At 48.4% G+C, this 15736-nt stretch overlaps 1 protein-coding gene across 2 annotated transcripts in view; it reads right to left on the bottom strand.

Annotated features, from left to right (window-relative positions):
• The window catches only part of VSIG8 (V-set and immunoglobulin domain containing 8), a 32403-nt gene extending 19375 nt beyond the window's left edge, over positions 1 to 13028 (bottom strand). For both annotated transcript variants that reach the window (XM_077325628.1, XM_077325543.1), the window contains exon 1: positions 12854 to 13028. In XM_077325628.1, the coding sequence (XP_077181743.1) occupies positions 12854 to 12902 (49 nt within the window). In that variant the 5' untranslated portion in view covers positions 12903 to 13028. The remainder of the gene's footprint in view (positions 1 to 12853) is intronic.
• Between the last annotated feature and the right edge of the window lie 2708 nt (positions 13029 to 15736).

Raw genomic sequence — 15736 nt, forward strand, 5'->3', positions numbered from 1 at the left:
GAACTTAAATGGACTCCGGGGAATGGTAGAGGACAGGAAGGCCTGGAGGATCATTGTCCGTGGGGTCACGATGGGTCGGACACGACTTCGCACCTAACAACAACAAAATATGTAGCATTTATGTAAGTATTTGACCAATATGGTCAAATCACCCGATAAATGTTGAGCAAATATTTAAATATATGAAAAAATAATTCACTCCCTTCCTTCCAGGACCATCAAGATACCCCAGGGTTTCATGAAACCCTGGTTGAGACAGCCTGCCCCAGGTGGATATGTACCAATCAGCACGGACAGCCAGCAAAATAAATGTTAACACAATCTCTTGAAAAGCCATGAATCAGCAAACTCAGGCAAGCATGGACACATTTCCCTCGCTGACCTTTGTGTTGCTTTAAACATTCACCGTAATTCATTCCAATTGCCCATTAGCATCTTTCATTCCTTTCCATCTGCTAATATAGGACAGAGCAGGCCAGCCATTGACTAACTTCATCATGTCCATTCAAAATAATAATTTCTTCCCCCTTGTGGATATCCTGCCTCAAATGGAGAGGCCAGCCTTATGCAAAACGATTCCGGATTTCATTATGAATGCTAATCTTGCCTGGGTGTGGTCCGCCTCCGTAAAGTCATGCCAAAAAAATTAAAATAACCATCGGTGGCCAGGTCTCTGTTGGCGGGAGGGAGCAAATCCATCCAGTAAGCTAAACACGAGCAGGCAGTGTGATGCAGCGGTAAAAAAGGCGAATGCCATTTTGGGCTGTATCAACAGGGGCATCACGTCAAAATCACAAGATGTCATAGTCCCATTGTATACGGTACGGGTCAGACCACACCTGGAGTACTGTGTGCAGTTCTGGAGGCCTCACTTCAAGAAGGACGTAGATAAAATTGAAAGAGTACAGAGGAGAGCGACGAAGATGATCTGGGGCCAAGGGACCAAGCCCTATGAAGATAGGTTGAGGGACTTGGGAATGTTCAGCCTGGAGAAAAGGAGGTTGAGAGGGGACATGATAGCCCTCTTTAAGTATTTGAAAGGCTGTCACTTGGAGGAGGGCAGGACGCTGTTTCTGTTGGCTGCAGAGGAGAGGACACGCAGTAATGGGTTTAAACTACAAGTACAACGATATAGATATCAGGAAAAAGATTTTCACAGTCAGAGTAGTTCAGCAGTCAGATTTTTCTGAACCAGCTTTTCGCATGAAGAACTTCACTAACCTTTGACTATTGCCAGAACCTTGCCAGGCAGCAGAGCTAAGTCCCTCAGGGGAAAATGGCTGCTCCGGAAGGGGAACCCCATAACATTAAACTCCACTGAGGTACCTTCCCATCCCAAATCCCGCCTACTCCCGGAGCCATTCCGCACCGGGATCCATGTTGCAAATTGTTTGCAGAACGAAAAATCGCCATTTTAAATAGTGGACTTTGTCGTTATGCACACCTGCCTTTGTAGTGGAATCCAGTTGCGTTTCTATCGTTTCCTACAGGGTTCCGGTCTCAGCAAAAATCCTAGGCAGGAAGCGCTGTTGCCGATCTCGTCCCGCCCCTGGCCGTCAAGCAGCCAATGGGTGGCCATTAGCATGCTCCCAAACAGCCCCTTTCCCTTTAAGGAAGGTTTTTTAAAAAAACACACACACACACCAGTTGCAACGAATATGCGTTGATTCATTGCAACGGAGAGACCCATTCAGCTAGCAGGTGGTGTTTGAGCTGTCATTTCATCGTTGCCACGCTGCCCTCGAGTGAAACCCCCCCCCCCTCACGGGCACGATTTTCGGCCGAAAACAGTGTGAAAAATAAAGGGAAAATAAACCAGCAAACGGGCCTCTGTGTTGCTTGTGCTTGGTGACTTTAAACAGAGGAACTGCAGCCGGGGAAGCCTCACTGGGTAAACGAAGGCTCGCTGGTGCGTTGATCTCCGCTCGCTCAGAGAAAAAAAAATGGCGATCGCTTCGCTGGAAGATCAGAGGAGAGAGCCAGGGGGAGGGATTTTGCAGAAACCACAACAATGGTAACGCACAGAACCTTCCTGCTAGTTTTGCAGATTGGTTGCAGGAGTGTAGCGCTTTCCGGAGGGTGAATCCACTTTTTGGGATTTCCCTGAAAGCGCTATAACGAACCGCTTTTTGCGGATCGGTTTCAGGTGTGTGGCAGATTGTCAACGACGTTGTGCATAACGGCAAAACTGTAGCGATTTCAATTAGTAACCATTGTGCTATTTTGGACGAATGCCCAACGGCCCCCGGTTCTGCCCCCAAAGGCTTTCCCAACCCATATCTGGCAGCTTCTTTGGTGGCCATGTATCTGCCCTGTGGCCATTATAACGTTCAAATTGGCCCTTGGTTACAGATGCTGAGAGTTTTACAGGGAGTTGTCATTATATAAATGTGTCATCCACCCTGTATTTTTGAAGACAGGGCGGAATATAAATCCCAACATACATTAATAAATAAACGAAAAGATCTGAAGGCACCAAATTCCCTTTCTTACCCCGACGTCAAGCTCATGGGAGCCGTCAGCAATGTATAATACTACATTCCTACGCGCTGCATGCATTCCGCTCACATAGGATAATGCACTTTCAATGTGCTTTGGCAGCTGGATTTTCCTGTGTGGGACCGTTAATGCACTGGAGGTTTCACGCCAAGCTGCAGACTGGAGTTTTAGCTGTGGCAGGTTGCCCCACCTCTTCCTGCACCCACACGGGGGAACATTTGGCCTGGTGTACCTCATCTGCCCCCAATTTGTGCTCCTGCATGGGAGCTGAGACACTGAAGTTCCCAGTGCATAAATGGGTCAGAAGAGGAAAATTTTCTTCTAAAGTGCATTGAAAGTGCATTATCTCCTGGAATAGAGAGATTAGTTTAATCCAGTGGGGCTCTTCTTATGTTCTCTGTGTACCCTAGGATCAACAGCAGTGAAACATAAGCCATGCACAGTAAAAAAAAAAAAATCAGAAATGTAGCCCCCCCCCAAAAAAAAATCATTAGGAGCATGAAAATCAGGAGTTGTGCAACCACGTCACAAAAGGAGTCAGTTTTTATACCCCGCTTTTCACTGTTCAAAGGAGTCTCAATGCCTCTTACAATCGCCTTCCCTTCCTCTCCCCCACAACAGACAGTCTGCAAGGCAGGTGGGGCTGAGAGAGCTCTGAGAGAAACTGCTCTGTGAGAACAGCTCTAACAGAACCATGACTGGCCCAAGGTCACCCAACAGGCTGCACACGGAGGGGTGCGGAATCAAACTCGGCTTGCCAGATTAGAAGCCGCTGCTCTAAACCACAACACCGTGCTGGTGTAGGAACCACGCTGGTGTAAGAACACCCTGAAACAGTAACTGCAGAAAAATCAAGTAGATACCTGGAGAGGCAAAGACAGAGCCAAGATGCTGTAATGGAATTTAAAAAGCAGGGAAGACAATAGAACTACGGCAGAGGAGAACACCAAAGCAGGATCCTGTTTCAAATCTGTTTCCCCTCTTTGGCTTGTGCTGCTTCTGGGTGGGCCCAAGCTGAGCCCTTGTACACCCTAGAGGGGGTCCCGGTCCCCAGAACTGAACCAAGTAACCCCCTGCTAGCCCTGGATCTGCCTCAGTTTCCCTACCCTGTGCAAACATCAGCCAATGCCTCAGGAGACCCGTCCTCCCCTGGGTCTGCGGTTACCAACTCCAGAGTGGGAAATACCTGGAGATTTGTGATCAGAGCTCGAGGAGAACGGGGCTTGGGAAGGGCTGAGGGCATCAATAGGGTCTAATGCAGGGGCAGTCAAACTGCGGCCCTCCAGATGTCCATGGACTACAATTCCCAGGAGCCCCTGCCAGCAAACGCTGGCAGGGGCTCCTGGGAATTGTAGTCCATGGACATCTGGAGGGCCGCAGTTTGACTACCCCTGGTCTAATGCCATAGATCCCGATTTCCAAAGTGGCCATTTTCTCCAGGTGAACTGTTCTCCGTCGCCTGGCAACCAGTTGCAATCCCAGGAGGTCTCCAGCCCCCACCTGGAGGCTGGCACCCCTACCTGGGGCCTAAGATTCTCAGCTTTGTCAACATAACAATGGAGGGCGTTGCAAAGCTGTGATGCCACGGGGAAGGCCCCGTCCACAGTAGCCAGCTCTTTCCCTTCCAAGGGTGGTGGTGGGGGCGCACGGAACCAGATTTCGAAAGCTCAGCTCTCCAGCAGATTTACACAGGACTCTTTAGATCTGCTAGACACCTAATCCAAGATTAGGAAAACGGGGTCTTTCCAAGTTAAAAGAAGGACCCGCTCTTTAGGATGCTTTAGGATGCTCGGGCTGATCCTGCGCTGAGCAGAGGGTTGGACTAGATGGCCTGTATGGCCCCTTCCAACTCTATGATTCTATGATTCTATGATCCTGCGTTGAGCAGGGGGTTGGACTAGATGGCCTGTATGGCCCCTTCCAACTCTATGATTCTATGATTCTATGATCCTGCGTTGAGCAGGGGGTTGGACTAGATGGCCTGTATGGCCCCTTCCAACTCTATGATTCTATGATTCTATGATCCTGCGTTGAGCAGGGGGTTGGACTAGATGGCCTGTATGGCCCCTTCCAACTCTATGATTCTATGATCCTGCATTGAGCAGGGGGTTGGACTAGATGGCCTGTATGGCCCCTCCCAACTCTATGATTCTATGATTCTTTAAATGGTGCCCTGAAGCAGTTGTTAGCCGGGTGTCCTCCTTCGAGGACATTCCCAATAAATCTTTGCCACTTCCTCCTAGCTGTCTTGCCTCATCCAGTATCTTAAACGCCGCCAGTTCTATATCTGATCTCCCACGTTCAATTTGCCTATCCAGCCTGGGGTTGCACACCATTTAGGAAGAGCTGTGTCACAAATTGCCCTCCGGCTATGGTTGAAACGGCCTTCTCTAGTATCAGGAACGTTTTTTAAAAGTTTAGCCCTTTTGATCTGTTAATTCCTTTTCTTGCACACCTAACTCCCTTCTTGGGGATGTTTCCCCTTTGGCCTCCAAATGCTACTGGATCTAAGATTCATATTCCCTGTTGATTTTAAAAAAAAACACGCACACCTCTTGCGTTGATTTGAAATGCTTTGAGAGCTGTTCAGAGCCAAAATATGACAGTGACCTGAAGAAATCTACTGCCTCCGTATTCGGCGCTGTTGGGTTGTTTCCCGTTCACAGCACCCCTATGAATTCATGTCTTCTGAAATGGCTAGTCGTCCACAGCTTTGCTAAGGCCTTTCAAACCAAGGGCCGGGGCTTCCTTGACTGACGCAGTCTATCTTTTCTTGGGTCTTCTAGTGGGACAGCAGTTTGATCCTGATACTCCACAGAACTGCGGGTGATTCCAAACTTCATCACTTTATCCCAGTTTTGGAGCCATTTGGGCTCCTGCAGGTAAATCAGATGAACCTTGCCTTTTTCGGATACGTTTTGTGCATAAGGTGGGCCGATCAGCTTTAGAGGACATGTCCTCTTCCTTGGTGGCCCGTCCTCTTTTGGGCTCCTTTGAAAAAGCTGATGAAAATGCCCTCTTTTTGTGTTGGCAGGTTAGGAATATCCTGAGTTAGTTGTTGTTGTTGTTAGGTGCGAGGTCGTGTCCGACCCATCGCGACTCCACGGACCATGATCCTCCAGGCCTTCCTGTCCTCTATCATTCCCCGGAGTCCATTTAAGTTTGCACCGACTGCTTCAGTGACTCCATCCAGCCGCCTCATTCTCTGTCGTCCCCTTCTTCTTTCGCCCTCGATTGCTCCCAGCTTAGTACTAGCGATCAAAAATATAGATTGTGAAATGGTAGTTGACATAAAGATCCTCCATTCAAAGCAGTCAGTCAGGAAATAGGTCCTCCTTTTTGCTTTTCGGAAGATGGTCACCCTAGCATAAGGGAGGGCCCAGAGAGCTGGCTACGAAGATGTGTTTCTAAACAGCTTATAATAAGAGGAATAATAACTTTTATTTTTATCGCTCAGGCTTCCCAGTTGGTTCGGGGCAGGTAACAACGCGTCGTAAAGTTACGTCAATAACAACCGATAACAATCTAACTTTTCAAATTAAATTATATTAAATTGTATTATGGACTTATTCAACCGCCTCTTTTAGGGTCTTGTAAAGGGGATCTCTGTTTCTGCTGGTTGGTTGGTTTGGGTTACTGGTTTTGTGAGGAGTGGGGACAGCGTTGACTCGGTGATAACTTCCTGGCCTCCACGGTAGACCTGACGGAACAGCTCTGTTTTACAGGCCCTCTGGAACCACTGAGACTTTGCTTGGTCTGCTGGTACTTAGTGCCTGGAAATCTTCTTACCCAAGATTCCCTATCATCCGACTCAGCCTGGTCCTTTTCAGCGGTGGCCCCATTTTGCGGAATGGGCTCCTTGGTGGGGTGAAGGGGAGAATCTTTGTCACAGAAAGCCTACACGGGTATTTAGGGGGCTTGGGCGGCAGACATAGGGTTTCTTTGTGGAGTGTTCCTAAATTAAATCTTTTATGCTTGTTGTTTTAATAGCAGAGATCAGAGGTCCCTATTGGGACTTTCGGACTTGGCTGGGTCCTGAGTCCATCCGGAGAGACAGAACTGCAGAGTAACAGAGCGCTTTGAACGTGTGTAGTTATTGGTTAACTCTGTGGATGAGGCACAGATCCAGACTCACAGCACTTCAAGTTTTAAAAGAGAGTAATCTTTACTGCATGGTTGTTTACAGAAATATATTCATCTGCTTCAGTCTCCTTACTGAATCAGAGTACAAAAGCTTAAAGGATAGTTACAATGAAAACACTTTGCAAGCCCCTATGGCTGGCTCAGGCAGACTACATGCCGACACATCAGCAGAGAGCCTTAATAGAGCATGCTTCTTGCTTCAGCAATGAACACACATTTGTTCTCCTCTTCCTAAATAAAGAGGAAGTGGGCGGGGGCTCATCTTAAACATGGGAATCCTCAGGACATGTGCACGGGTTTCTTTCCTCACCTGTATCCACTTGATGCATTAGTGAGCACACAGGTGCAGCTCGGCTGCTTAAACAGCTTAACAACAGCCCTTCAAGGGTGACTTCACCCAATTACTGGCTGATTGCAATCCCAACAGTCCCTAGCCTTTTTGAGCCTGCTGGCACCTTTGGTTTCTGATCCAGAGTAAAAGGGGTGCCACAAAACGGCACAAAGCCGGCCCCAAAACAGCACTTGCACACCTCGAAGCTCCTTGAGCAGTGGTGGCAGCTGCTGCCAAAGCAACATTTTAAGAAATCTGCACAGCCAATCTAAACTCCAATGGCCAATCAGTAGCCTTGGTGGGCAAAAGTCCCACCTAGCCCCGCCCACTGTCTAAGAACACTTGTAAGGTGTCAGGAAAGGCACAGGAGAGGTGCCATGGCTCCCTCGGGCACCACGTTGGGGACCCCTGGTGCAAATTGTGTGCTGGCAAGGGAAAGTAGGATTGGAATGGTTGAATCAACAACACTGAATTTGCCTGGCACCATTTTGAACGGGGGGGGGGGGGGGAGAGAGGCATTCTCTGGCTTCATTTAGTTACAAGGTACTTTAAAAGCAAAGTAAATGCCACATTGTTCTGTTGGAATATGAGAGCTCTGCAGTGTGCATGATTCAACAGAATATGAAAAGCATCCTGTAGGGGGCATTGCATATTTAGCATACTTAGTGGAACTTCCTGGAGACTCCAGTGCCCTGATTGGCTCAGTGGGAGACTTCCTGCTCCTTTGAGTACACTTCCTCCCTGCTTGCCTCCAGGCACAAGAGTCTGAATGACCGAGGAACCAGTTAGCTATTAGACCTTGGACTCTGCCTCTGTCTTTCTAAATAAAACTATTTCATTCTTTTAAGCATTCTGGTCCTCGTCTCTCTCTGCATATTTAAACCCTGCCAACACTTTCTAAAGCATTTATACCCTGCCCTTCTTCCGAGGAGCTCGGGGAATCCTGCAGGTTTCTCCCTGCCAACAACCCTGCGAGGCTGGTTAGGCAACAACCCTGCGAGGCTGACTGCCTTGAAGTCACCTAGCCGTCTTTCCTGGCAAGGGTGGAGACTTGAACCCAGGACTCCTGACCACAGTTCTGCACTGCCACCCCTACACACCACACTAGCTCTCTTTCTGGTTTCCAGCATTAGATCGGTGAGTTCTGCAGGAGTAATTCGAGCAAAAGAAAAGCAGCAGCCGTGGGGGGGGGGGGGGGCTTAATATATGCAGTAAAAATGGGTGGCTGGATTTCATTTTTAGATTTCCTTGTACTTAATTTAATAGTTTTATGTGTTTATGGCTGTATTTTATCCCAACAGGATTTAGCGGTGATGGAATCCACCCCGAGGCACACGAGAGAGAGCAGAAAATAAACACAATAACAATAATAAACAATAAACTATCTTGTAATGCATCAGAAGAGGTTACTCCATTCCACCTGGATGGTTTTGCAATCCAAAGTGCAGGGAATGGGTCACTGTGGATGGGTGAGGGGGCGTAGTTAGGGTTCCTTACAGGTTAATCAGATTCAGCACACACCTCTTCTGGTTTTCAGGGATACGATCTTGTATTGGGTAAGTTCTCGGCGTACGAAAACCAGGGAGTCACGGAACCTCTGTTTTCAGGAGGCTCCGGAACTGTGAACCTCCGATGAACAAATTACGGAGTGACCAATCTGCATACAATTTTGTTTCCATTTACAAATGAGTGAAGGGTAGCAGCTCTGCTTTGCTGCAATAGGGACAAAGCTGATAGAAAGGGGGGAAGATTCAATCTGACATGCTGCCCTTACTAAGCCTCCCCAGGAGCCACTATGGCAGTGGTTTTCAACATAGGCGTTGGGACCCCTTTGGAGGTCGAATGACCCTTTCGCAGGGGTCACGGCATGGCAAGCAGCTTGGCTGGGGGAGGGGGCGCCATCCACACAACAGCCTTGCGGGGTAGATCGAGATAGAGCCTTCATCTGTCAGGAGCAGTGGAAAAGAGCAAGATCGGCGTGGTGGGACAAGAGGCAGAACTGAACTGAGAAACCCCATTGGGAAAACCAATTTAAAAGTGGATACACACTTTTCTTGGATGCTTTAGGATGCTTTGGGCTGATCCTGCGTTGAGCAGGGGGTTGGACTAGATGGCCTGTATGGCCCCTTCCAACTCTATGATTCTATGATTCTATGATATATACAGTCGTGAACAATGGATCTTAATGCCATCGGTCAGTGAAAGAACCCTTGCATAATTTCATGGTTGGGGGTCACCACAACATGAGGAACTGTATTAAAGGGTCGCATTAGGAAGGCTGAGAACCACTGCGCTATGGGCTTCTCTCCGGCCCTCCTGTAAACCCTCGATTCCTACTCATTACTGAAAATAAAATGATGCATAACATGGAGGATTGTCAATATCCCAAAAGGAGGATCAGAGTAGAGGCCGCCTTTCTGGTCCTCTTCGCCACCGTCAGCCGTTCGCGATCGAAACGACTGGCAAGGCGGCTTCCCGTCCTCCGATTTTTCCACTTGATAAGTAGTTTTGTGGAAACCCAGATCATCGTGCGGCGACTGCCAAAACCTGCCCTAAACTGAAATTGCTACCTAGCGTAATCAAGGGCTACGATAATTCGCTAGGAATCAGCAACCTGTTTGCCGGCTCCATCTAAAGTCAAAATTAGGGTACGGGAGACACTCCAACCGGCCTTGTTTACGGGAACCATCCTGATTTTCTGGTTCCTGCCCCAGCTAAATCCCAGCTCTTCTTCCCATTCCACAAGAGGAGCTGAGTCCACAAAGGAACATTTTTCTGTATCCCTGGGCTCCCCCTGCCCCCATGTTAAAAAATCTATTCCAGCAGATAACCCTGAGCGTAGTATAGCCCCAGTCAGATTCTCTGCACCAAATCGATTTGGGAAGTAGAACGTCGAAAGCTGGATCTTTTAGGCGTTCTTCAACCCACTTCCTTGACTTTTTTAATTTCCCTTGTTTTTTAAAAAGTTTCTAAGCTAAAAGATTTTAGGGAAAGGAGACACACATGGAACTGACAACTGCAGATACAAAGCCAGGGTTGGGGAGGCCTGAGCTGAATTCAGTCCTTCAGTCAGGACCCTGGTTAGGTCACCAATTGCCAACCGTCTCTTAAACTAGCCTACCTTACAAGGTTGTTGGGAAGGAACGGGGCTGTAGCGTGGAGGTTCAGGGGAGGGCCAGCTTCAGGGATGGTTAGAAGAAGAAGAAGAAGAAGAAGAAGAAGAAGAAGAAGAAGAAGAAGAAGAAGAAGAAGAAGAAGAAGAAGAAGAAGAAGAAGAAGAAGAAGAAGAAGAGTTGGTTCTTATATGCCGCTTTTCCCTACCCGAAGGAGGCTCAAAACAGCTTACAATCGCCTTCCCTTTCCTCTCCCCACAACAGACACCCTGTGAGGGAGGTGAGGCTGAGAGAGCCCTGAGATTACTGAAGAAGAAGAAGAAGAAGAAGGAGTTGGTTCTTATATGCCGCTTTTCCCTACCCGAAGGAGTCTCAGAGCGGCTTACAGTCGCCTTCCCATTCCTCTCCCCACAAGGAAGGGCAGACTCCCACCAGGCATAAGTGCTCTGCCCCACCTGATCTGGGCCTGGCCCTTTGGTAATCTCGGATGGCCAGTCCCCTCCGTGGAACAATACCAGCCAAACGGATGGAATCCATGCAGATGGAGAAAAGGTAAAAAGGAACGGGAAAACTTCATACAAAGCTAGCAGGCTTTGATGAATTCCTGTACACCACAGCAGCATTGTCTAGACGAAAGCAAGCCCAGATTTCTGTACTTATTTCTCAGTACCATTTAAGGGTTTATTGCTCTGTTTGCCCCAACCGAGATGTCCCAGGGCTAGCCTGATCCCACCAGACTTCAGAAGCTAAACAGGGTCAACCCTGGTTGATCCCTGGATGGCAGTCCCAGGGTCACCATGCAGGGGCAAGCAATGCCAAACCTCCTCGGTTCAGCTCTTGCCTTGAAACCCCTATGTCAGAGGTGGCCAAACTGGCTCTCCAGAGGTCCATAGACTACAATTCCCAGAGGCTCATGGGAACTGTAGTCCACTGACATCTGGAGAGACACAGGTGGCCACCCCTGCCCTATCGAGCTGCCATACGTCAGCTGTGAATTGACGGCGGGAAAAGAAGAAATAAAGAAAATGCTGTTTTGTATCTTTGGATTACCATGGCTTGCAGGATCCATTCTGCTGGGGGAGGTGCTCCCCCCAACCCACCCCCCCAGTGCAAAGATATGTGGGATCCAACCCTTTCATTTCCCTCACAGCGATCAAGTCCTGTATTTTAGGATTTTATTTTAGAATGCTGTATTTTAAAAAATCAGTAAACCAACCACTGCCACCCATCTGCACACGAGGATGGAAGAAGATTCCAACCACTCTCCTGTCCCCCCTTTATGCCTGGATCACCTTCTCCAAAAGTATATTGGGAGGATCACCTGCTTTCCTTCCCTGCTCCAAACTCACCTTTCTTACTGCAGCAAAACCGTGGGCAAATTTGCAAACCTTCATCCCTCTAACTACAGCTAAGCTTAAGAAAAGGTAAACCCCCCCCCCCTCCCTCCAGTCATTCCTCCTCTATCAGGGAACTGCTCCATGCAAACACAAGCCTCCTTGCTGGAGAAATCGCGTAACCTTATAATCTGAGGAAGAGTGCTTGCACTCGAAAGCTCACGCCTTGAATAAATCTTTGTTGGTCTTAAAGGTGCTACTGGGCTCTGATTTTATTAACCTTACTCCAATTAAATACTGATTAATCCCTTTGAAGATTTAGAGCAGGGGTAGTCAAACTGCGGCCCTCCAGATGTCCATGGACTACAATTCCCAGTAGCCCCAGCCAGCAAACGCTGGCAGGGGCTCCTGGGAATTGTAGTCCATGGACATCTGGAGGGCCGCAGTTTGACTACCCCTGATTTAGAGTGTCAAGTAGGCAGGTTTAATATAATTATAATACTTTAAAAACTTAATGGATTGTTTGACTTTGTTAAATATTACTTATTATATTTGCATTGTTTTTATCTGATGTTACCCACCCTTGGTCAACCAGGGAAGGGCCGGATATAAAAATAAATAATCATTGACATTATTATTATTAATAATAATAATTATTATTATTACTGATATTCTAGATGTTCTTTTTCTATCCACCTATCTGGTAGTCCATCAGGCCAAAAAATATTTTGTTTCCAACACAGGTCTGAACAACGGCGTACGCATATATATTTGCAGCAAAATAAGAAATAAAAAGACGGCTTAAGCAACAAAGGCAGAAATCCGGTCGCACCTTTAAGAATCACAGAATCATAGAGTTGGAAGGGGCCATAGAGGCCATCTAGTCCAACCCCCTGCTCAACGCAGGATCAGCCCAGAGCATCCTAAAGCATCCAAGAAAAGTGTGTATCCAACCTTTGCTTGAAGACTGCCAGTGAGGGGGAAATCACCACCTCCTTAGACAGCCCATTCCACTGCTGAACTTCTTGGATTGGGACATTTTTTTCATAGAATCATAGAGCTTGAAGGGGCCAAACAGGCCATCTAGTCCAACCCCCTGCTCAACGCAGGATCAGCCCTGAGCATCCTAAAGCATCCAAGAAAAGTGTGTATCCAGCCTTTGCTTGAAGACTGCCAGTGAGGGGTAGCTCACCACCTCCTTAGGCAGCCTATTCCACTGCTGAACTACTCTCACTGTGAAAATTTTTTCCTGATATCTAGCCTATATCGTTGTACTTGTATCTATTTTAACAATCCAAGTGTGAGACTGGAATCTCCTTGCGGGCAGGGGACTCTCTGGCCGAGCTCTGCAGAATAGCAACCGCCGAATGTTCCTGTGGAAGGAAATAGTCTGAAAGAAAAACCGATATTCCCAGCAGGCGAAGAGGCTGTACCTGAAATGATACACAGCAGCAGGAGCCGACAAGTCCTGGCGCGGGTCATGACCGTCGGGTGGATCTGGCTGTGAAGATGGGGAGAGATTGCAGCCGGATCCCACGCAGGCTGCCGTCTGCCAGAGGCACTGAGCAGGTCTGGAGAGGCGCAGCTGTTTTGATCGCTGCAGCACGCTTGGTCTCTCCCGGCAAAGATTCCTTTGGGTTGACTGAGGGAGGTGACTGAGCACCTTGCAGCTGCTGGACGAACCACTCACCCATCCCAGTTTCCTTTAAACTCTGTCCGTGCTGCACAATTAGGCAATACTTTCATCTCGGCTCTGGCCCCGGCAGATGCAGAGGACAGAGGTCCTGTGCCAGGATACAGAGAGCGGCTTTGGGCATGGCCCCAGGGTAAGCCCGGAGGGCTGTTTCCTCATTTCTTTGAGCGCCAAACCTGCCTAGAATCAGCGAATCACGTGTTGGGTCATCTAGTCCAACCCCCTTGCACTCACAACTGCTTGCCCACTCACCGTGACCCCCAATTCCATGCCCAGATTAACCCCCCCACTACCCCCTCAAGAAAACCAGAATCCCTGGCCAGTCTGGCCTGGAGGAAATTCGCCTCCCAACTCCAAAGTGGGGATTGGCATTTCCCTGGGCATGCCAGAAAGGGCCTGTTAAATCCGTGGGCTCAGAGGCCAGAGCACTGGGGGTTCGTTTCAGCTCTTTATTGGGACCCCAGTTGTAAGCAAGAGGGATAACGGGACTAGAAAACCCACACAAAACCCCGAATTTATGTACATAGTGGAAAAAAGGATCTTTCGAGCACTGAGCCAGGGGTTGGGCTAGATCAGGGGTAGTCAACCTGTGGTCCTCCAGATGTTCATGGACGACAATTCCCATGAGCCCCTGCCAGCATTTGCTGGCAGGGGCTCATGGGAATTGTCGTCCATGAACATTTGGAGGACCACAGGTTGACTACCCCTGGGCTAGATGACCTGTAAGGCCCCATCCAACTCTATGGTTCTATGATTCTATTCCCACCAGTATGCGGTATTGGTCAGGTTCATTTTAACCTGATTGGATCCTGCAGGTGGATCCAACACGCACTGGCCAATTGCATACTCGGGATTATTATCCTGCCTCGGACTTCAAACTCAGGCCTTGGCAGGTTTACAGACACCACAGGGCCACAAGAGCCAAGCTCTGAAATAACCTTTCCTGCCGACCCACTCACAATCTGCCTTTAAGAAAGGGTTGTTTTATGGGATTTTAATGCAAACGATTGTTTATACTTTTCGAGAGCAGCAGTATAAAAATTAAAAAATGGATGGATAGATGGATGGATGGATGGATGGATGGATGGATGGATGGATGGATGGATGGAAGGAAGGAAGGAAGGAAGGAAGGAAGGAAGGAAGGAAGGAAGGAAGGAAGGAAGGACGGACGGACGGACGGACAGACGGACAGACAGAATCAGCGTTTCTCCTGCAGAACTGCCACCGACACCAAAACTTTAGAACTCGTTCTCCAGGTAGAGCCGTCCATCTGCCTCTCTCTGTGCCTTTCACCCGCAGGTGAAGACTTTTTCGGTTGCCTCAGGCATACCCCCAAAGAATGGTTGCCAGCCCTCCTTCAAGGGTGGATTGCTGATGTCTTTTTTTTTTAATTGATTTTTAAAAACAATTTAACGTGTATTTTTAATAGCTCACGTATTATAATGGTTCATGAACCAGCTTGTCGTAGTGGTTAGGAGTGGCAGCTTCTAATTTGGCGAGCCGGGTTTGATTCCCCTATTCTCCACATGCAGTCAGCTGGGTGACCCTGGGCCCTGACAGTGCTGTTCTCACAGAGCAGTAACATAAAATCATAGAATCATAAGGCTGGAAGGGACCTCCGGGATCATCTTGTCTAATCCACTGCAGATTGCAGGAAAGGGCCACAAGAGCCAAGCACTGACACAATCCCTTCTGCCCACCCACTCACAACCTGCCTACGTTCATAAAATCAGCCTCTCCGTCAGATGGCTCTCCAGCCTCTGCTTATAATCTTCCAAAGATGGAGAACCCACCACCTCCTGAGGAAGCCTGTTCCACTGAGAAACCGCTCTGACTGTCAGGAACTGTCAGGAGCGGATATTAAGCCGAAGGTTGTTTTAAATTAATTTCATCCCATTGGTTCTGGTCTGACCCTCTGGGGCAGGGGTAGTCAAACTGCGGCCCTCCAGATGTCCATGGACTACAATTCCCAGAAGCCCCTGCCAGCCTTCGCTGGCAGGGGCTCCTGGGAATTGTAGTCCATGGACATCTGGAGGGCCGCAGTTTGATTACCCCTGCTCTGGGGCAACAAAAACAAGTTTGCTCCATCCTCCATGTGACAACCCTTCAAGTATCCCCTCTCAGTCGCCTTCTCTCCAGGCTAAACTGACCAAGCTCCCCCAGCCTTTCTTCATACGTCTTGGTCTCCAAACCCCTCAAAGTGAACACAGGACTCCAAGTGAGGCCGAACCAGAGCAAAGCGGTAACGTCACCTCCCGTGATCTGGACACGATACTCCTTTTGATACAGCCCCAAAAAACATTTTTAACCACTGAGTCACACTGCTGACTCATGTTCAGTGTATGGTTTACTAAGACATCAGGGCTCTTTCAGCCTCCCCTCCCGCACAGGGTGTCTGTTGTGGGGAGAGGAAAGGGAAGGGAAATGTAAGCCACTTTGAGACTCCTTCGGGTAGAGAAAAGGATATTAAAAGGATATAAAGAACAACTCTTCTTCTCCTCCTCCTCCTTTTTCTTCTTCTACATTCACCATCTTGTAGGCCCCGATCAGGGGAAAAGGCAGCATAAAAATGCTTTAAATCAAGCAACAAATAGCTTGCAGATTAAGCCAATGAGCCAGTTTA

This window comes from Paroedura picta, chromosome 1 (genome assembly GCF_049243985.1).
Source record: "Paroedura picta isolate Pp20150507F chromosome 1, Ppicta_v3.0, whole genome shotgun sequence".
Taxonomy (NCBI): domain Eukaryota; kingdom Metazoa; phylum Chordata; class Lepidosauria; order Squamata; family Gekkonidae; genus Paroedura; species Paroedura picta.